The sequence below is a fragment of the Macrobrachium nipponense genome, chromosome 39, assembly GCF_015104395.2.
Source record: "Macrobrachium nipponense isolate FS-2020 chromosome 39, ASM1510439v2, whole genome shotgun sequence".
Classification (NCBI taxonomy): Eukaryota; Metazoa; Arthropoda; class Malacostraca; order Decapoda; family Palaemonidae; genus Macrobrachium; species Macrobrachium nipponense.
The window spans coordinates 41,830,805-41,854,956 of record NC_061099.1 but is presented as its reverse complement, the minus strand read 5'-3'; the positions used below and the strand labels follow the sequence as shown (position 1 = coordinate 41,854,956).

The 24,152-nt window shown below is 37.0% G+C and overlaps 3 protein-coding genes across 3 annotated transcripts in view; all 3 read right to left on the bottom strand.

Annotated features, from left to right (window-relative positions):
- Window positions 1-24,152, bottom strand: part of LOC135210437 (uncharacterized) — a 59,892-nt gene that overhangs the window by 26,012 nt on the left and 9,728 nt on the right. The gene's annotated exons all lie outside the window — the stretch shown is intronic.
- On the bottom strand, window positions 340-10,329 carry LOC135209921 (uncharacterized). The gene is made up of 6 exons (XM_064242657.1): window positions 10,035-10,329; window positions 3,690-3,907; window positions 2,936-3,064; window positions 2,311-2,438; window positions 793-953; window positions 340-413 (listed from the first exon to the last, which is right to left on the bottom strand). Exons 1-6 carry the CDS (start codon window positions 10,327-10,329, stop codon window positions 340-342), a joined length of 1,005 nt encoding a protein of 334 aa, XP_064098727.1.
- Window positions 10,368-21,514, bottom strand: LOC135209919 (uncharacterized). Its single transcript, XM_064242656.1, has 5 exons — window positions 21,469-21,514; window positions 19,382-19,596; window positions 17,365-17,471; window positions 16,393-16,640; window positions 10,368-10,411 (listed from the first exon to the last, which is right to left on the bottom strand). The coding sequence occupies exons 1-5, from the start codon at window positions 21,512-21,514 to the stop codon at window positions 10,368-10,370; spliced, it is 660 nt and encodes a 219-aa protein (XP_064098726.1).

Genomic DNA, 24,152 nt, shown 5'->3' with positions numbered 1-24,152 from the left:
ATTATTATTATTATTATTAAAGCATGGTCACATATGCAGCAAACAAACCATCATAAAGTCCTTTTATTGGAACATAAAATGTCTGTTGTGAAATTTACACGAACTTGACATACGAAACTAATGATAAATAAAGGAGATATTCGTCGGTAAAAGGCAAATTTCTATGCAGTAACAATTATTGCCATTTTCCCTTACAACATTATTGAAATACCAAACAGATATTCCTGCATATGCACTGAATTAGTATGTTTTACAAACTGGTCAATTCAATTCACAGTATTCCAATTGGCTTTAGGTCCGTCGACAATCCAGTGCTGCTCACATACGTCTCTTCCATAGTCAGTTCATGGAAGGGCTTTTAAACACACCGGTCAGCCATTCTAATACCAGAGAGATGAATCCAAGCAACATACCTGACAATAAAAAAGATCAATGATTAGGTCTTACATTACGAATCATAGCAATAATGCATGAATGATATGGGGTGAAATGACATAGAATCTGGTAATCAATACAAGAGTATGTTTAGAAGAGGATTTTTTTTTACCTGTCAACAAATGATGTCTAATACTGAGCTTATTTATCATCAACAATTAAGTTTCGAATGATTTACTTTAAGCTTTTCTAACGCTGTTGTTGCATGATATCGCAAGGCCAGAGAGACAAAATTAGGAATTTTGATCGGCAAGAGGACCGTTACGGGCTGCTCTACGAGCAAGAGCTCGTGCTGGCATAAGGTCAGCTAGATCTTAATAAGACACGCACATACACAAGAGGACCTTTGGCATGTACCTGCTCCAGTCAGGATGATCAACCCGGCTAAATCCTGCAGAGAGATTACCAAAGACACTTTCACCCCTTCCTTTCCGGGTTTTACCAAGCAGGCTGTTGCATTGGCTGTCAAGGATGCAACGCTTCGACCAACTAAGCCCGATTCTTTTAAGGGTCCCAACCTGAGATTTTAGTGGAAAATTAAGTAGCATTTATCGCTTACTCTGGGAGTAACCTACAAACTACTTTATTGTTGTTGTTGTTCTTGTTAGGGGGGCTAGAAAAGCCCTATGGAAAAGCCTAAAAAGGTCTGAAAAAGGTGTTTCGTATTGAGTTAAAGATACAAGAATTTTAGGATAGGATATTTACGATTTATTTATTAGAATGAAAATTCAGAAAATAAGTAATGTGCATGTTAAACAGTACAGAACAATTATTTCTAATAAAATATATCGTATTTATTCTACTTGTCGTTGGTGAAACAACCCGCTATTTGACCGTAGGTTTAAGCACTCGCCCTGAGTAAGCTGGAGGTGGGATCACGCCTTCTTAAGTTTGAAATCTCTTCCTTCCTGCCAACAACTAGGCCTAGGCCCGCATTCATCTCTTCATCTCCCTGGATCCCTGCTACCTACGTCATCTTACTTTTGAAATATTCGCTTTCGAGTTGCTCCTATCTTATGCACTTTCAAACCCTTTCACCGATCTATGCAAATCCTTTTTGTTGTCACCAACTATCTCTGCTTCAACAACAAGCATCAGATGCTCCAAAGTTCACCATTCACGGCCCTGTTCCTCATTCCTCTCCTTCAGGTGGAGATTGTGTATCATGCTCTTTTGTGTAACTTCTCTCTTTATTTCCTGTTACTTAATTATCAGACGACCATGCAAATTTAAGACACTACTTTCTTCCACCCATTTTAACGTCAAAACAATCAATATTACGTCTAAATTTTTATCACTGTTTATTATCAGAAAATTTCCACTACTATTATCAAATCGCCATATGCACCACAAATCCTTAATATTTGTTAAATAGCAATACTGTCGTTTCTATCATAGGCTTGCTCCATATGCACCACTTGCAGTTTTTAAACACTTTACTTCTCACAAATATTGCTTAACAAATCCCTATTCCCTTTCACCCTTATCTTTGAGTAAACAACACTTTCACCTTCATTTACCACTCAGCTCCTTTCATGCTACTCCCCACTACATGTAATCCAATCAGTTTCAGGTACTCTTTTATTCTATACCAGCTAAATTGCCTTCTGTACACGTTAATCAGTTACCTCTACCAATCCTCTGAAACATATTGACCCTTCCACCCTGGCACTACTCAGATTTACTGCTCTTCTACCTTCTGTAATGAACTTTTTCTTGAAGCCACTCACTTGAGGGCTTTTAATCACAAAAAGCAGGAGTAAATTTTAAAATAATCGGGTCTAGAGGACTATTAATGTAACTAAAAAGTTAATCTTCACAACCAAAAGAAGGTATCGCTCAGCGGGCAGTAAACAGGTTACAGAAAATAATCACCAGCGGTCAAAATGTTGGACGAGGTCGCTGCCCTTAGGAAAAGCAAAGGCCAGTGCCACTGACGTGATGGGTTTCTCTGCTATGTAGTAGTTACAAACCCCTGTGCCGCTGTAATCGTCGCTCATTATCTGTAACAAGTTTTGAATCGATAGACTAACTGAGTTTTTTTTTAAAAGGGTTGTGGAAGAGTCTTTATAAGGAGAGACATCCACTGAATTAATATATATATATATATTTTTTCTGGCAACGGGAGATGTCACATATATTTAACTATTAAAATCATATAGATATTTTTGCATATTTACTGTTCATAGCTAAACAAATTGAACAAACTGATTAAACATTATACAAATTGATGATTACATCTTTTATCAAAATCAGGACTTCCTACATAAAGGCATGTGTGTGTGCGTGTGCGTGTGTGTGCTTTAACTCTCGCTATTTTCAGTATACCTCTTGCGTTCTCACATCCGTCAGGAAAACTGAAAAATTAGATCTGACAATTCCTGGATTTTGCCCCATGTACCAAATACTATTTTAGTTGTGGTTTTGTCGTAAAGGGTAAGATCATTACTTTAATAAAATTCTCTAACTTATCATTTAGCACAAGCGGGAAAGCACAAACCTTCTTCATCGTGAAGACGTCACAAAGGACTGCGATTCGCCCGGTTTTTATATGGTCGCGTTCATCGTAGCCATTGGTCACCAGACTTCCACCGTCATTGATCATCTTGTAAACACCTGACGTGGCTTCCTAAGGAGAGTGAGAAAGACTTGTTCTAAAGATCTATGGCTACAGATTCCATTCAGAATATGAAAGGGATATCATAGGACTTTTCATAATAATGGTAATAAGGACAGATTAAAACATTCACAGAGAGCTGGTAATATTGACGATAAAAAAAAAGCATCGTGGCAGCACTGGAAGTATCTAGTTAAAAATGCAATGAAAATACAATAAGTGTTCAAAGACTGAACTTAACATAACTAATAGAGCCTAAGACATCTTGCTTGAATTAAATGAAGCAATGGAAAATCTTTAATAAGCTTTCAAGTTAATTCTTGCAGTATTTTTAAAAAGGATGAAAGGGCAGAATATAATAAAAATACATAAAGTTGCCTTGTACTATAACCGAAGGTATCTGTTGAATTTGGAAAATTCAAAAGAATTGAAAATGGTTTAAAACAAAAGCCCCCCCCAAACAAAGAAATTCAATACACAGTACTTGTCTTTAATTACTTATAGTTTAGATTATGCGTGATATAGTTATGTTTTAAATTACAGCACATTGATATCATTCAAACGATACGCGAAACCCCATTTTTTCCCCTTTTTTTCAGTCTGGTTCAGATTGTGCGGTAGTTATTGCTTCTCTTACCGCGAATACCTGATGTAGAAATGTCCCTCGTTCAATAGCCCAGGGGATTTTCTTGTAAGCTACGAGATCCTGCAAGGAATCCACAGGCACACTGACCTTGGGCACTGCTAACAGGGACGTTAGGACGCCGCAGTAGGCTGTACTGAGGATCAGACCTGCCCACATCCAAGTGGCTAAGAAAATTCTTTCTGTACCTGTTTCTGGCTCGGTTTGGATGGCTGCAAGAGAATGGAACGGGAATTCTCAAAACTTGGTTTATAAATGAACTAAACTCTTGTCCTACACAGCTATTGCGAAGAACAACATTTTGTTATTTATAGAGTTTTTTTTTATCTAAACTGATAGAAATGTGGATTCCTTACATCCTCTAAACAACGCTACGAGGATCCACATCGGTTTTACCGAAGATTTGTCACCCGCCGTCCTGCTGCCCCTAACGTCAGTCACCCATTGCTTCAGGATGTAATTCATCAAAAGGCTGATAATCATACATAGCAACACAGCAACAACAAGAACCACCCACACCTGTTTTGGTAACATGTAGTATAAAGTCAGCGTTATCTCGAGTTATAGGGTTTTAGGTATTCATAATATAACTGGCTTATATTTGCCAATTCCAAGTATTACATAGACTGAATTTAAGAAACATCGTTCTGAATTTAAAGATAGGTCTCGTGAAAAGACTGGCAACAGCTATTTTTGTCATTTAAAGCAAGAAACCATAATACGATGTTAGGAACTGCAAGTGTACTTTTTTGACATTTTCTGGAGAACGTAAGATTATCAAACGCATTTTTTTGTCTTCGTTTATCTCACAAGCTTGTAATATTTTGGAAGTTCTGAACCTCAGATAGGAATCAAACCTAATCATATAATTGCCTGCATTTACAGAAATCTTTTTTTACAAATAGAAATACCAGTCAAGCCAAAGAAGTTTAGGATTTGATCATCATATAAGTGTAAGATCGAATCGACATACCTGCCAAGCAAATGGCTTGCTTATCCCTGCCAGATCTTTCTCCAGCCGCGGACGAGGCAAGAAAATCCCAAATTGGTCCATAAAGAGAGGAATAGAATAGTCCACCACTTTCGCCCTCTCGTGAGTAATGCCAAACGGGCCTATTGCCACATCCACCTCCTGAAATTACAAATTATACTGAATGTAATCAACACGCGAATGTCAGGTTCAATCAGAAACCTTGAAGGGATGCTGAAGTTAGAACATTCCCTTAAGAATGAAAAATAAGAAATAATGAAATGCACACAGAAAGAGAAATTGTGCTTTTTATATTCCATGCTGTGTGAGGAAAAAATGGGCGTGGTTATCGGCAAGGTGAATTGACATGGTCCGCAACTTTGACAGTCTGACTAGTAGCTCTGTGCTGTGTCCTGGAGACTGGGGGTTACATTCAGACTAAATTCACAATTCTACGTTCTGGTTTCCGCATTTATCACTCAGCAGATAACATTCGGTGTTCTATATCTGCGTATTCAGTCCAAGGAAGAGGCTCAGCGGTTTTGACTGATCAGCTCCTCGTCAGTTGGCTAGCTGAGACACGCTTCGTCTTCTTCTGGCGGCTCCGTTTGCGTGTGAGTTCGTGAAGGGGGACCCTTTATTTACCCATTGCCATTGATGAGGAAACTCACAAGTTGCCAGAACAATACACTTCTAAGAAGTGTATCCAGGGTCGCCACGTCTACTGGCATCCCCTGTCTTCCTGAATATTTTCTTGCAAGACTGTTATGAACTATGTAATATATATTCCGGTAAGTATACTGTGAAACTGTCGATGGTGCCGAGGATCCTTGACTGTAGTGTATGTGAGTGTGTAATGTTATGTATGTAAATGTAATGTCAATAAGGATATGTTATGATGTATGTATAGTATGTATGAGTATGGTATGTATGTGTAGTTAAGCATTATTATCATCATTATTCAGTATATATTAAGTCGACAATCATTTAAGCACAAAGTACGAAATTAATTACAGTCATACAAAATATGATATAAAGTTTTCTCGTGTTCAGCCACGCACACTATGCTATTTCAAAGAAAACAGCTTTGTTGAGTGGCTAACTCTTGTAAATTCTCGAGTGACAGCAAGGGACACTGTCATGGTCATTGATAACCGCTGGTGACCAGGTGACTGAAAAAAAAAAAAAAAAAAAAAAAAAAAAAAAAAACTAAGCAAAAGCATCCCATAAACTCATCCAGGTATTTACTTGGCTATAGTGTTTTATGCTTATTTGACTTTAAAACTGTCCTAGAAATACGGTTGAGCAGAAAAATTCTTAGTTTTGTAGGACTTATAATTTTCGGTTCCCGTAAAGATATTTGTAGCGCTATGCACTATAGTAGATTTACATCAACCGTGCATTTGATGTTTAGGTCAGTCCCTTACAACGCTCCTGATTGGCTGTTGATGGGCCAATCACAGGACTGGAAAAACTCTGTCTCTTTCAAGAGTTCACATAGGCAGGATGTATGTTCCACCTCTCCAGAGGGATAATTTTGAAAGACTTATCCCTCAGAAAAGGTGGAAAATAGATCCTACCCATGTGAACTCTCGAGAGAGACAGAGAGTTTCCAGCACTGTGATTGGCTTATCAACAGCCAGTCAGAAGCGTCGTTCGGGAATGGCCTGGACATCAAACGCACGGTTGATGGGAATCTACTATAGCTGTACCGCTGCGATTTGAATAGCATTGCCTCGTTATTTAAGTGAAGCACCAAATGAAGTAACTTGTAAAAAGTACACATTAATTTATAAGTCTTCGGAAACTATTTACATCAGGCGTTTAAGCTTGTGTATCTTAAAATTATTATAATAATATCTTAAAATTATGATATCTTAAAATTACTATAATAATAACATCGTTCAGACCTACCTTTCTTTGGCACATACCAATCATGCCAGTAAAAGAGCCATTTGGCATACCGCGTCCCCATTCTCTGTCAGCTGGGACCATTAGGGTGTACCTGTTGTGAAATAGAGTATATATATATATATATATATATATATATATATATATATATATATATATATATATATATATCCTATATATATTTTTAGTTAGTTAGTTCGTTAATTAGACTTCAAAGGCTAGGAAAAGGACAGAAAACAGTGAAATGGGAAAACTAGTATATTTGGATATTGTCTCCTAAATAGCATTAGTCAATTTTTTTTTTGTTTTTACTATCGGTCCTCGAACTCATGATCTAAATATAAAACTCACGAGAAATTCAGTTTCGTTGCAATGATGTCGAAGAATGCAGCTGCAACCCCTGATGCGGACAGTGAACCATCCTCATGTTCATGAACGTCTACCCACGGGATCCAGGTGTCTGCTCCAACTCTGAGATGGCGCCCTCGTAGAGCCATGAGATGATCAAGATCTAGAGTTGTGGGACATATTTTTCTTTTATTAGATTTGAATGTGAATAGAATTCATTCACAGTGAGCTTATAGAGGGAAATTATATGTAAGTTCAAGTTCATTTAAGAATCGAGATTTTTTGGGGGAGGAAGAAGTGAGGAATGGGGTCATTTGTTCTTTCGGAAGTTATTTTAAAACGCTTTTGTAATTCCAAGGAGGATATGATTTGTGACATATGATCATGTGGAAAGAAAGTTTGAATAATTCTAAAGAATTGCGCTCAATTAACCCGATGTTTCTAGGGAATCCAGGTAAAAAAATCGCAGAAAAAAAATCACAGAAATCATTAATAGGAAAGAAAGTCACAAGAATAAAAATCATATTAATCTTTCCTTGAAAGTGACTCCAAAGGGTTTTTACTTTATATATCCACCTTTGCAAAGGCATGTTTAGTACCGTAAAAACATAAACAAAAGACTGTAAATCGATGTGACTTTTTTTCCATGACTTTTTTTCCTAGCCAAAATTGTGACTTTATTTCCTGTGACTTTATTTCCTATGACTTCATTGCCGGGCACCGTTTTGAGGGTGTATGCAGAAGATGTAAGAATTATTATTTAAGAAATAACTGGGGGAGAAACAGTATACTAAATATACCTGAGAAAGAGCAAACCCTTTCTTAGATTAATCTGGGCATTAGTAGAAATTGTATCTAGGAGGTAATAAGCTAGATAACAGTTAAACATTTCCGAATTAAATCTGAAAAATGTAGTAGCTTGAATTAGCGGGCGATATGCACCAACCGTAAAGGTATTTTTGCCATTCAATACCAGCTAGAGTGCAGTTATGGAACAGTGATGGGTTGAGGAAAGTGAGTTGCACAAAGCGGAACCCTCTGTTGCCTTTTTATTGTAAAGCTGTATATTTTGTGAAATTTCAAAGGATAGTCTCAAATGCAAAATAAAAGCATTTGATATACTGGCTATTCATATAAAAATTTCTGATGAATTTCTCAAATCGTTAGGAAACAAGAAACAAGTGTATTTGAGACTTAACAGACTGATCAGAATTAGTTGACCAAGCGAATTATACTCTAGGCCATCGGTCTACAAGTAACAGCTTGTGAGACATTTATAAATAGGAGAATGTTGCAGGCCACCTTGCTAGGATTTCGATCATTTAAAGTTCTTGTTATTTAAACATTCGGGATACTCAGTTCAGTTGTCCATGTATCTTTCTTTGTATAGTATTACACAGCTGAGGCCTATTATGCTTTGCGTAAAGTTTATCAAGAAATGCCAAGACTTTTTACCTGCATTTCAAAGATTCAGTGCCCACTCCATTCCACTAAGTTCCTCTTGTTAGTGTATTTTGATGTTTTTTTACGCACTGCACAAGAAAAACCAAGTCACACTGCCTACACAAAGAGATATCTATGACAGCATCTCAAACTTAAAAACTGAAGGAAGTGTCATGTATTAAATCTCTCTAGGCCAAGCTCTGATTTCAGAAATACAAAACTATGTTTATGCCAGGCTTCCCATTCTTGTCACTCTACCATTTTATCTCTCCAAGGGTGACAGGAGAAGTTTGGTTAAAGGAAAATCAATCTTTGCCTGATATCGAATTCATTATCTCCCTCTTTGCATCTGGGTGAGCATAAGTATCCCTTTATAACCTAAGCAGATGATGTTAGAAGTTAAAGTGAATACCGTAAAATTTTAAGAAATTTTCTTTGATAAAATTAATGATGACACGTAAGTTGGAATAAAGTATTTTACTGCACTGAACTGTGGTTAAAAAATACGTTATTTATGTTGTTGAATTTTTGGGAGAGATTAACGCTAACCACTCTTAATATATTGTTCAGCAGTGACATATTGGCCGATACTCACGAGTGTTATCTATTATCGTTTTCTTAGCAATTTTTGAATAGATGAACTGCCAAACATTTCTTTGTCTTAATTTGAAAACCATGTACTTAAGAATGGGTTCACAACCTGGCCACATTCATTGCTATTCATTAAGAGACTATGAAGAAGATATATGTCAAACGTTGCCTTCAGTACAAATTGTGTGAAGAATAGTCCTAATTATCGTAAGATTTTATTTCAAGAGAATTTTTTTAACAAGGACGCCTTGTAACCAACTGACACACTATAGTGATTAGTAAACAATAATTTCATATATTCTCAACAGTCATAAACGACTATAAGCAAAGGAAGAACAGCATTAAACAACCACAATCATATTCAGGTTTTCGCTTTCAATTTACCTTTGTTAATCATCATAAATAGTAACTAATCACTGAGTCAAGATAGAAGCATCTTCAGTGTGAGTGAATTTGCCTTTGTATGAGGGAGTAGAGTGGAAATGTGTCAACTGCGCAGTATTATATGGGAAATCATTTTGGCATTGACACCTACTTCGGCAAATATTACGTGATGCATGTTGTAGAATACGTTCCACGTCATTGAGCAGTCTTGGAAATACGAAATACCATTAAGTATACCAGCTAGATTGGACTGATATGATGCACTGGGAACGAGGTTTTACTGAAATGGAATTTGCTTCCAACAAACAAAAGTCCAACACCACTCCTTTTCAATCATTTTTTGAAATGATTGGCGCTCATCATATATGGACGAGAGGCCGTTGTCGTTGTTTATTTAGAAGGTTAGAGGACCTACACGTCATTAAATTTATAAGACTCTCTGCAGTCAAATCTTAATCTGTAAACATTTATCTGATGAATACAAAATTGTGACTGTTTATCACTCTGCTCGCAATTTGATATCAGCGTTTTACTTATATCCCACTGACATACACAGTGCTGGATTGTGCGGACTTACTAAATTGCCCAATTAGAAAAGTGCTCATTCCAGGAAAATGGTAAAAATTTGTCTTCTATTCAACTATTTCTAATATTAGTAATAGCACACATCTGTCATGGCCATCAAAAACCACAGTGGCTTTCACTGCGAAAGTTTGCAAACGGAGCGGCTCCTTGTTCTTCCAGCCTGCGCTGAATCGTCTTCCAGCTGCAACGGTAGTTGAGAGACTGAACAATCCCCACTGGATCCTGCTTTGGATAGGCGTGGATGGCCCGAAGAATCTGTCTGTCCTGCTCTGAGGACGTGACGCGGGGCCTTCCTCTCCTGGGCTTGTCGTATATGGAGCCTTCTCTTTGCCATCTGTTGATCCACCGGTACACTGTCGTGATGCTGTACCCGCTGCCTCTGGCAATGTCGCGGACAGACATACCGTTTTGCCATAGCTGTATCATCCGCGTCCTGGAGTTTAGTTTGACAAGTTTCCAGCAGCAATGGCTGTCCATTTCTGGCCTATAAAAAGAGATGAGAGTTTGTCTCAAGTGCAGTCGTCTTTCAATAAATCGTTACCGTAGATTTTTTTTTTTTTAGTGAACGTTAGTAGAATATACCGAGAAACTGATATCCTTGTTGAGATTTCATAACATTGCAAACTTTTCTCTCAATGAAAAAAAAGTTTTCGTTTTACTCTAAAGTCCGTGGTTCCTAGTGTGGTGGGCGAGGGGCGAGGACCGTACAGTAATTTGATTTTTTAAGGAGGGCGATTCGAGAATGAGTTATTGACAGTGATTTTTTCTTTAGCTAGTCTGTGTGTGTGTGAGTATGTGTACGATTTAATACATACGATGCATATACAGTATGGTTGTTTGAAAATACTTGTGGGTGTATGAACGTTCTTTGGAAGCTTGTTGAAACCAAGCTAATGATGGCCTTTTAGGCTTCCTCCACGTGAATGGGAGTTCACTTTTTGAATAATAAGAATTATATAACACCACAGGGGGCATCGGGAATCACTGGGTCTAAGTGGTGCGTCAATAAGTGGAATTATATTAGTATTTAACAGGGGTTTTAGCCAAGTGACGTAAAACTGCATTAGTGTTTGAGTTGCTGTCGTCTTAGTATTTTGTTATTCTTTTATTACCCATTCCGGAAAATCATAGGAAACAGCTAATATTAGAACAGGAAACTTTGTTTTTTTCTACCGTCCTTCAGCATTTTTTTAAGTTTAAAAATCTATCCTTCTTCAGCAGGCTATGAAAATTGTTTTTTTTCTATTTAATTTAAAGTATGGACATTTCTCAAATTTTTGAGTTTGTATCGATGACGTTGACTCACCCTAGTTGTTATTGCTTTAAAAGTTTTGCAATTGCCGCCGAGCCTGCTCCCATATTCCATTAGCGGCTACGATCACCTTAATCACCTGCTCATTGATTAGCACTAAAATTAAATGTAAACTAATGCATGAGGCAATTGCACTGAAAACTGAAGTATGTTGCCTGGCTATGTCAATAGTGCGAGTTCTTATAATTTTAGTCTGGACGATGTGTGATGTATCTCGTAACTTTACTGTCTGATTTTAAGAACCATATTCTAACAATAATTCTTACAACAGCAAGAAAGATGGTATGGCAGATCACGCAGTGTAAAATCGAAAATACTGCTAGCTTTGGCAGAGATATGGAACATAATCAGACATTGGCCTGGACACCAGGTATGTCCGCTGAATTCCAGCAAAACCGCTATTTCTCTTGCGCTGGTGCGTCATCCTATGCTCTGCAAGTATATCGAATATATTTGATGATGTTCTTAAATAAAAAAAAAAAATCCTCGCCCTCTGAATGATTACCAATGGCCACGGAATTCCCATCGGAATATTTCTCTCTTGTTTTGATGGCAGTAACATAAAAAAAAACCTTGTCCAACAGACAAAATCCGAAAGCTATCGTTTTCGAAGACGTCTTTGTCTAACAGATAAAATTAAAGAAATCGCTTCCAGGTTTCTGGTAAAGATAAATGGGATTGAGGCTGGCGCTGGAAGAAGACATCTTATTATAAAAACCTGTTTCCCAGTACGGGATGTTCACTGCCACCTAGTTTTCACTCTTCTACCTTACTGAAGGACAGGAATCTGCCTACCTGGTACTATTAAACATGTTTGTGTATAGACAACTACTGTGCCGGCTTTGTCTGTCCACCCGCACTTTTATCTGTCCGTACTTTTTCTATCCGCCCTCAGATCTTAAAAACTACTGAGGCTAGAGGGCTGCAAAGTGATATGTTGATCATCCACCCTCCTATCATCAAAAATATCAGATTGCAGCCCTCTAGCCACAATAGGTTATATTTCATTTAATGTTAAAGTTAGCCATAATCCTGCGTCTGGCAGCGCTATAAGACATTCCACCACCAGGCCGTAGCTGAAAGCTTCATGGGCCGCGGCTCATACAGAAAACTGGGGAATCTTTTACCTGTATAATTAACAAACGACAAAGCAATAGAAACATAGGTAAGGATTTGTGTTGGTCTGTTCATGTTTCAGATATTGGTTACAGTAAAATTCGCAGGGATTTTTTTTTTTTTGGTAAAACCGAATTTTCTTCATAAGTTTATCGTCTTGAATGTTGTTTGTCTGAGAATGTCTTTGAGTAAAGATGAAAGATCTTGCAATCCTATGTTCCACTCTCCTCGCATCATATACTTATCCTTTTATATTTATATATGTTTGTTTATATGATGTTTTTACGTTGCATGGAACCAGTATGGTTATTCAGGAACGGGACCAACGGCTTTACGTGACTTCCGAACCACGTCGAGAGTGAACTTCTATCACAAGAAATACACTCTCTCAGTCCTTAATGGAATGCCTGATAATCGAACTCGCGGCCACTAAGGCAGCAGGTAAAGACCTAACCGACCACGCCACTGAGGCGCTTATATTTATATATGTGTGTATATAAGTATACGTGTGTAGTACGTGTGTATAAGCAGCAAAGAGGGATGACGCTGGCGATTAACCCCGTAGTAATTGATAGACCTAAAGATTCAATGAAAAATTCTGATGTGAGTCAAGAAATCAGAATTTAACCAGGAGGAATGATTTCCACCTCTCTCTCTCTCTCTCTCTCAGTATGGGGGAAAAAGCTTGCTTAAAGAATATTGCTTTTCAGATCTGTGCTCTTTATTACTAACCTAAAAATAGTACAGAAAAAACAGTTCAGCAAAAACAACGTTATCATAAATGTTAAGTAGAGAAATCAGGATTACTCAGGAAATATATAATCTGGATTAGCATTGATTGACTGATCGAGTGATTCACGCAAATCTTGCGGAGCAATGCCTATGTTGATTGACGCCGGAACACGACAGTATTACTTATTTTGAAGTAATGATTAAAAACATCAAATTGAATCAAGCAATCTTGAGAAACTACATTCACTATCTTCTTCAAGTTGATCAGTGAACCGTAGTTTAAATGCTAAGAAACGAATATCTTATGCGATTACAAAGTCACCAACTCTACCAGGATACTGATTTTCACTTACGGGTAATATTTTGCAAAGGTGATGCTGACACGGCCACTGTTAGAAGCGCAATGCGAAGGTGCGGTGCGGACTTTTGTCCTGGTCTGAAATACAGCAAAGATGGCCACGCCCATTTCACGCCCATTCCCTCCGTGACTGACTGACTGAATGACTGACTGGCCACTCACGACATCTTTTCGTCTGCCGTTACGTCCATCCACGAGCGCCAGAAGTTTTCATTGATCGGTAGCGTAAGTGCGAATTCTTCAGTTGTTCCCATGCATGCAATGTATAAGTATCCCCCTTTTTCCGTTTTCTGTTTTCCAGTAAAATGACTAATCCAGGGCCCAAAAGTGGAATCCTGGGTTGAGCATTTAACAGCATGATATATCGTCTGTATTGCTCTCTCTCTCTCTTCTCTCTCTCTCTCTCTCTCTCTCTCTCTCTCTCTTTATCATATGAGTCTGAGAAAAAAGTTTGTTCTTCCTTTCCTTGGTTATTAGTTGTGCTCTCTCATAAGTCTGAGTTTCACAATTCTTAAAATTGTTGAAATTTCTAAACCAATCATTATATCCCCATTATGAAGCTGTTCGTATACATTTATGTGTGACATCAACAACGGAGTTATTCTTTCTACGAGTATTCCTCTACTGCATTTCATTTTATCACTTCTGACGCATACTTTATCAAGTTTTTGGTGCTGAATTGATAATTCAGGCGAGCCTCCTGAACTGCAAATCAATACAAGTCACGCGGAATGAAACTGAACGTTTAAAAAAACTCCAATTTTTCCAAATATTGTAAAACTTTTAAACTGGCATTCATTCACTTGTATTGATCGATCATCGTGTGTTAAAACTGTCAGATTTAGTGAAAACCCAAATTTTACTTAAGTCGTCTTAATAGACTGTAAAGTCAGCAGAACAGTTCCTATCTATTTCTTATTAACCGCGAGACTCATGAACAGCAAATCAATACACATCATGCGAAATGAAACTGAACGTTAAAAAAAACTCCCATTTGTCTTGGATATAGCCAAACTTTTAAATTGGTATTCATTCACTTGTATTGATCGACCATCGTTGGTAACACTGTCAGATTTAGTAAAAAGCCAAATTCTGTGGCTGACATTAAATGCAACAATCTCTGTCGTCGCAGTCTGCAGAATCATCATGAATAATCTTGTTCCTTCAGCGCATTGATCCATCTGAATAGAACGCGTCACATGCTTGGTACCGTGATCTCTTCTATACTGGAGTTTTGCTATTGGGTGTGTTTAAACAAACACAGTTTCCTTCACCTATATAAGTGAATGGTTTAATATTTGAACCATTTCCGACAAAATGACTTAGGCCTCACTGAGACTCGCGAGCCGCTCTCTACTCTGATCATCGGGTATTTCAGATCAAAACAAAAGCAGGTTTTTTTTCAGATTGCTTCATTTCAACTTCTCGAGTTCATTGCGGTCTGAATCTTTACAGAAATGATTATATTACCTGTTCAATTGTGTTCCTGAAAGTGATACACAGAGCATGGAATCCATTCCTGATTAATATCGGGATCGAATCCAGGTTTTGCGAATGAAAGGCAAGGGTGCTACAAACTGACCTTGTCGTTTGAGAGACCTGGCTGGGTTCGATTCTGATACGAGTCAGAAATTTATTTCCGTGAAACACGTGATCGCGTGTTGATAATTTCCGACGAATGAAACGTTGTGACTCTGGAACCTTTTACTGTTGCTGAATGTGCATATCGTGTATAGTGTATGTGAACTGCTCAGGCCTGCACCGAAGGGTGGGGAGGGGGGCGGGGGGTCGAACAACCCCCCCAAAATTTATGGAAGTCCATATTTTCTGTGACTATCCTTTTCATTGAACTGTACTTACTAAGTAATAAATATTCATTGTTTTTTGTCAAGTCAAAGTATATAACATAACAACAAATAAAGTAATATGCATGTTATTGTTAACATGATAAATGAATCAATCAATAAAACTGAAGAAATAATCTTGAAATTCAGTGCAAACTTTCAACATTACAAGAACAATTCTGTCAACCAAAACCAGTACTCTGAATAACATTTAATCGGGTAAGATGGCATAGACAGCATAGGTACCCAATTTTTCTTCCTAATATAACTAAAATAAAATTTTCAAGTATTTCATCTTGTATATACTACCTATATATGCAATGACATTTGTAGAAGAAAAGGTCCAGTTTTTGGAAAAAACGAACGCCGCCCCCCCCCCCCCACACTAAAAAAAACTGGGTACGGGCCTACTGCTTCATTTTGTGATGATAGTTTTAAGCGTTGTTTTCGGAGCATTCGATATTAGTACCAGATTTGTTTACATTGACCTAAATGTGAACTTTGCTATTAATTACTCTACGTCTTCTCAACACTTGAACTTTACATGCTGACAAATCATTCAGGTGGTAGTCAAGTAGCCTTCTCGTGGAATTAGATTTCTGATCTGCTACAACACTGATTTTGTTTTCATACACCTTACTGTGATAAACACTTATGTTAAACACAAATGAGTGAGTTGGGAACAAAGAACAACAAATAACTCCAGAAGAATCATTTGTTTGCTCTTCGTAAGTGTTTTTTTTTTTATATCGTAGTCAGGTTTTCAGGCGAACATTTAGCCATTTAGCTGTCATTCAGCTGTCATCATCTTATGGTCCCTCGTTTCCCTTTCGAAAGCCAGTAAGCGAGAAGCTCTGGAATTCTGGAGTTGTCCTTCTTCCAGTTGCGACTTCAATGGCGAAGGACACGGCAGCAGCGAAGATTCCTAGCAGTCGAAGAATGAAGAAGAAAAAGTATGTCAATATTCGCAAAGCCTGACCACCCGCTAGAGACGATACCAGAGACCATTTTAAGTCTTTTAATTCAAATACACATAACGTGTATACCAAGAAGATTCAGTGTCCTCAGAATAAAATAGTATATTAATATTCGCAATGTCTGACTAGTCGCTAGAGACGATAGCAGAGATAATTTTAAGTCTTTTAATTCAGACACAGAGCGTGTTTCGAAGGAAGATTCATTGTCCTCACCTCCAGCGTACACCATAAAGACGCCGTAGAAATCTCCCAGGTCCATCGGACGCAGATTAGGTGTGACGAGAGAACTGACTGGTTTGAGACATTCTGTTGCATTGTAGACGCCTTTCTTGTAGATGTAGTCCAGAATCCCCGACTCTCGCAGACGAACGATTCTAGCGGAACATTATAATGATGAGGGACATGACTATGGAAAGACTGTTTTTAGATATTAGTGAACTGGAGCTACTTTTTGTCGATTCTAGGGAGCCTCCACTCAAGCAATGATGTAACCTCTCTCTCTCTCTCTCTTTTAATACCTGCCTAACATAACCCCTTCTACTCTTGCATCATTCAACTCTGCCCTTGTTCTCTACACAGCCTGAAACCGCACACACTCTCTGCTAACTCTATGACCCCCATCAAGGGATTCTATCCATGACCAATTTTTAATCCATTTTCACATCTGTTCTCCTCACTTCCTCCTTTTTAAATTCATTTGTCTTAATTCACCTTACACTTGCATTTTCATCTCTTCCTCTGCAACTTCAAATTCAGTATCCCTAACTTGTACTTTAAGCGAATAGTAGCCAGGTAGACCTCCTGCTTCAGGCAATTAATAATCAGGTAGACGTCCTGCGTCAGGCAAATAATAACCAGGTAGACCTGTTTCAGGCAAATAATAATCAGGTAGACCTCCTGCCTCAGGGAAATAATAATCAGGTAGATCTCCTACTTCAGGCAAATAATAATAAGGTAGACCTCCTGCTTCAGGGGAATAATAACTAGGTAGACTACCTCCTACCACTCCTTCTGTTTACCCACAGCCTTTTAAAATACCTAATCTCGAGAAAATGGCGTTATATAAATTTGGAAATTTGGTGATTTTGAGTGACTTACATGGGGTCAAGCTTGGCTTTCCATGGCGACCCCTTCGGCAGAAGTATGCAAGCAAGAGTAGTTCGGAGATAGCCTTCGGATATTGCGTAGGTGTCGCAGCGCCCAGTCTTCGTTAATTTATAAGAAAAATGTAAGATTAGCTGTAGAAATGTAATTGTTTTCATAATGAATAAACATGCAAATGTTAAGAAGCGCTTTGATTTAGTTTGCGTAAATATACGAAGTTCCTGATTCAGTGAAATTAGCCTTATAAAGAAGATCAACCCTGGTTCTACCGATTAAATATAAAACCTGTGATAGTTGTTTTTTTTTTATTGAAAGAAAACCATTGTGCCGACTTTATCTTTCCGTCCAGAGCCATAGGACGCACCCTCACTCTACCACATCTAGCGAGCAACTGGAGAGCTGCCGATCATAGTTGATGGTTTTATATAGCATTATACGTTGTACAGAAAACTCCAGGAATAGGCCATGTGTGTCTGTGTGCGTGCGTATACATATATACATTATTTCTGGCCTATACTGTGCATGCAGCATCTCCCCAAAATAAGAAGAATTTTCTGACAGTAAATAGGTTCTTACTCATTCTTCGTATTATCACAATTATCTCCACGTTATCATTACTATTATTATGACTACTATTCTGACTATTATTTCAGCAACTCTCCGGGTATAGCCGATTGCTATTTTTGTATTTTTATCTCATGTATCTAAATTCTGTTTATTGTATATTCCATGTCTATGACCAAGAGCAGGAATTATTATTATTAATTATTATTATTGCTAAAAAAAATTCACAACCTTGTGAAAATAGTTGTGTAAGAAAGCCCACAATTATATAGTGATTTGTTTTAATAATTTACATAGTAATGCAATGTACTATATATTGAAGATTTTTAATTATCTACCTAGCAATGCATATAATTGAAGAGTTTTCTTACATAACTATTAGTTTTATTATTGTTATGGCCCAGACACAAGAAGAATGTCTTTGCAGAAGAGACGTTGTGGAATACCTGAAACGACAACTTCATCTTACATAGGCATTAGGGGTACCTTTGAAAAAGCGCTGTGGGTGATTTGTGCCAAGGCAGACATAGGAGCCGTGAAGACGAACTTCCCGTGGGTCATGCCCCAAACGCCCCACGAGACGTTCATAGGTCCGTCCAGCCCTATCATCTGCTTCTTCAGTCGACGAAATATGGAGCCGTTGGGAGAGGTCTGTGCAGTTGGGGGATTTCGGCATTAGATTGCACATAGGTAGAACGTTTTCGATTAGTGTTTAAATGAAAAATTGTTTTTGGACATTTACTTCTTAACACGATAGAAATTTTTATTTTATCTATTTATTTATTAATTTTGTGGGTGGAAATGCAACGACATTGCTATAAGAGACCTAAACGAAGATCAACACCTGGTTGTAGTAGCAACTCTCTCTCTCTCTCTCTCTCTCTCTCTCTCTCTCTCTCTCTCTCTCTGACCAAAAATTTCTAACATTGATAAAAATGGTAGGGTTTAGCCACTATGAATTTTGTATTTAGCTTTATATCTTAGGAATATATTAAAACAGATAACAAGCTTATTTTGCAAGGCAGAGATGAATGATTTATAAACGTTTTTTGAAAAGAGGATCATGCATTGCATACATTTTACTCAGTTGTGAATCTAAAATGAAAAAAGAAAAAAATTGATGGTAATGAATAGACCTAACAGGAACAGGACACTGGCATCTGTACCTGATCATGCGTTTATATAATCAGCAATTCTTGCTTGATAACCAGCGAGCACAATATTTCTTTCTGCAGAGACCTGGCTGTGGCTAGCAATATTTTAACCAATATCAGTGAATAAAACAATAGCTGGGGATTACTGCCCAACAAACAGATCCAGAAAAGACTGTCAGGTGTCTAGTTAGCCTCTGCTCAAGAGCAGAGTTTTGTCAGAACCCTGGATGTCGCAAGATCAAGACCTCTAAGATGTGTACCTTCAAGAAGTCTCAAGTCTCTTACTAACCAACCTCAACAGCACCATGCAGAACAGAGCCAACTGGTGTCCAGACTCGAAGATTTGTTTCCGCCAGCTGTTCGAGGTTGTCAAACGGAAGGACGACCTTGGGCAGAATCAGCATGGCCTTCAGATTGGACCGATAGACTGTCACGAGGATAAATGACATCATCAACCACACGGTGCTCAGAACACGAAGACAACCTCCCGAAGGCGTTTGAGTGGACGCTGAAATGAGAACGCAGTGTCAATGAATCCTAACATATAATTGTATATATACATATATATATATATATATATATATATTATTATATATGTATATATAGTATATATATATATTATATATATATAATATATATATATATATATATATAATACATTACACTACACCCCACACACACACACACATATATATATATAATATATATATAATATTTATAATATATATGTGTGTGTGTGTGTGTGTGTGTGTGTGTGTATGTATGTATGTAAATAAATTCTTCTGTTTAAACAGGATACGTCTCAAGTATAAAAGGCCCATTAAAACACTCATGTTTAAAGCTGAGGACTATATTTCGGTGGATTAACTTCCACCCTGATAAGGGTGTAAGTTAGTCCATCGAAATATAGTCCTTAGCTTTAAACAAGACGGTTTTAATTGGCCTTTTATACTTGATGTATATATATATATATATATATATATATATATATATATATATATATATATATATATATATATATATATATTCTTACGAATACCAACTTGCAACGGAGATATTCTTTTACCTAAGTTATGGCTGTACCCAACATGTGATCAATGTTCGTGAAAAAGAGAAAGAAATTATGTCCAAAAGTTGGGTTAAATGAGGATTTTATGAGAAAATCAATGTCCGCATTAACTGACTGTAATTACATTAGGTCAGAAGAACGACATACGCAGCGGTGCCGCTGAATAAAATAATGCTCTAAGAAATATATCAAAAGAAAATATAAGACCGAACGTGAAATAAACTCTTGTGAATTACATCTATAGAGAGATAGTTGTAATTTATAACAATGATAATTATCAGAGAGAAAGATTGTTTAAACGAAGTAGACAAAGTTTATGCAGCTTGGGTAAAAGAACCGCAATAGTGACAATCAGTTGAGGGTACGTTTGTTAGACAATTCCCTCCCTTTAAAGCTGTATACTTTTAAATGGAGTCAAATCTAATTTATGCTGCATATCAGTTGCTGTCACATATCAGTGCTCTCCAGCTTCCATTAACTGATTAGTCCTATTCTTCAACACTTGCCCGCTCGGACTTGTGAGTGTCAGATTTTGAACATGGCAGTCAAACCGCGTAATTCAAGCAAGGTGGAACCAAGGTACTACCACTACTGCGTCCTCCTTGTATCCAGAATCCTTGAATTTGCTTATTACGGATGCAAACATATTAGTGAAGAGGCAAGCCCCTTAACATTACTGTTCATCCTTGTTTCTACAGATCCTTTCAAGCTGGAATGCTTATAACAGCTTACAAACTTCCAGAATATCTTTGGGAGATTACATTTATACTGAGCAATACACCAATTGAAATCTGACGACTTACGGAATAGCAATACACTAGTGGCATTTAATTGTTTTAGAAAGTAATAATACACCATTAGCAATCTGACGTTTTAGTGGGAAATAATATAGCACTTGAAATCTGGTGTTTTAGTGAAGATACACCCATTGAAATCTGACGTTTTACGGAATTGCAATATACCGGTGGCATTTAGTTGTTTTAGAAAGTAATAATACGCCAATAGCAATCTGACGTTTTAGTGGAAAATAATACACAACTTGAAATCTGATGTTTGGTGAAGAATAATACACCAATCGAAATCTGACGATTTAGTGGATAATACTGTATCAGTTACAATCTGATGTTTTCATCAACTCTAGTAACCTAGTTGATATCTGAAGTTTTAGCGAGCAATAATAAATCAGTTGTAATATGACGCTTTAGCGAATAATGCGTCAGTTTCAGTTTAAGTCTGGCACTAAAGCAACCTAGCACTCTTCGAAGGGGAAAATTTAATCGCACAAGCGGACATTTATGCAGCATGACTTACGCTGGGACAGAAGTGTAGCTAGAGTCCACATGCCAGCGTCGTGCATTGCTGAATCGTTTGATTGACTCTGTTCGTTCGTCTCGCCGTTGCTTCCGACAGGAAGAAGGTCAGTGCTGAATTGAAATCATTTTTGAGTTAGTGTTCTTGTTTTACAGAGGGAATAACTTTAAATAATTTTTTTCCAGCTTGGCATTCTCTTGGCAAAGGACGTCTCCTTCGACTGTGACAATTTAGAGTAAATCATTACGTGGGGTGAAAGCGAATGCTTTTACTAAAGATAAAATTCTAACAGAAATATTGACAAAATTAAGTTTTGGCGTTTGCTTCCATCAGATACCAAAATTTTTGCTTACCCAAATGCTAACGTTACTGGATTAAGGAACAGGAAAATATCACTGGATTAAAGAACTGGTAACTGTAATTGTCAGCACGACATAGAAACAACGAATGTTATTATTATAATTTCATTGCGTAGTCTTTCACAAGTAGTTTGACGTTTATTAATAGACAGCTGAATAATCAATTATAAATTTCTCTTACGCCAATAAAGTCGTAATGAACTTCTAGTTCATTCAATAACTATTGAAGATTTTCCAACAATTTTTTTTTCAGGAATACGAAAATCATTTTTGCTCGGGTGTATACCTCAGACCTCACCTCTTCTCCTTAAGGAAAAAATTGTATCCTCGTTGCACTACGATTAAAGAAGCGATAAAGATGAACATGGAGAGCAAAATTCCTAGCCATGCCTGAAAGAAGAGTTATGATAGTTCATATATCTTATATATAATATTCTAACTTCTCAAATTCACCGCTCATTTTTTATGCATCTATTTAATTTTTATTTTTTTTGGATACGCTTGTCACTACAAAGCCTCGAGAACCAACTCCGAAGAAATATGAAGAAATCGTGATGTCCGGTAGCGGAAGGGAACCCGCGATATACCATAATCACGACAAGATCGCCTTGCCAGTCTGACCACGAGAATTTGAGAAGTTAAGAGGGAATTGTGGCAATTAAAATCACATATGTATCTATTAAAAATAACCAGTAGATTCTGCATATGTATATATATATATATATATATATATATATATTATATTATATATATATATATATATATATATATATACTATTAAACTATTCGAGCTACAAATGTCCTTTAATATCTAATTCGCTCTACCTCAGAATTAATATATTTTCATGTATGTGAACCGAAAGACGAAATTATTATCAACTAAGAAAAATTCCCCTTCGGTTTACATATATGAAAATACATTAATTCCGAGGTAGAGCGAATTAGATATTAAAGGACATTTGTAGCTCGAATAATTTCATATGAATCACGGTGATGTGACAATGTTTCATATATATAATTATAGCCTGGACACCAGCTACAGAAATTTTGTTCGTGGTGAACTTCAATAAATAGAATCCTGTTAACAACGAAAAAATTCAGTAGCTACCCAATGTGTGAACGGCTTCACGTAACCCAAGATATCCGATTCGAGTTTTGGTCGTCTGAAACCAGCTGTCCATTCGTCTACGTAGAGATGCTCCGAGAAATCGACCGCCTCGGCGCGGTCCGGGTTGATGGCTATTCCTAACGCGGTGAAGGTGATCGTCTGTGTTGACAGAGACGATATATATATATATATATATTATATATATATATATATATATATATATATATATATATATATATATATATATATATATATATATATATATATATAAAAGCAAAATCCCACGAACGTAAGTGAACGATGGAGTAGGCTACCACTGCAAGACCTTTCGACGACTTCTCGTCCTTTGCTTTGCTAAGTCTGCTTAGTAGAAAGGACCAAGAGTCAAAAAGGCTTCGCAGCGATTCTCGATTGTTTCACTTTCCTTCGTAGAGATTTTGTCTCTGTCTTTATATTCCTCACGTTGCATATTGTCGTGATTCACTTATGTATATATATATATATATATATATATATATATATATATATATATATATATATATATATATAGAACTCATCAGTTTTTGAAAGTAACATGATATATTTGCTTCGGTTATCGGACAACTGAATACGACCTGGCAGCCGGAGACTGCGGTTGCTTCCATAGAAAATGATTGTAGTAGTACCTTGTCTATCAGACGTTTGATGACTCCTGTCCAGGACCCGTTCGGAAGTTTCACACCGCCCGTCATATCTTCCGGTACGACGAACTTGTAGCTTTGGGCAGAGAAAAGATGGGCAGCTGTTATGTTACGATGTTTGATGGAATTGAAATGAAACTAGTTTTGTATATGTGTGTGTGTGTGTGTATATATTTTATATATATGTAGTATAAAGATATACGTTTTTTTGTGATATATTTATAACGACAAATCAATAAAGGAAAAAGCTTAGGCTCAGACAGCACTTATAGAATGCTGTTATATTGCTTATATCTTTACAGATTCTTCGACTTTTTTTATACTTAAGTGAAATAGAAAAAAAAACATTTATTTTCTGGATTAATAAATACTGACAATGACAAATATTGTACCGTCGTTACTACTACTACTACTACTACTACTACTACTACTACTATACTATCTACTAATAATAATAATAATAATAAATAGAATAATTCATTATAAGTATCATTATATCTTTATTACCTTTTTTGCTTTTTGCTTGTATGCACCAGG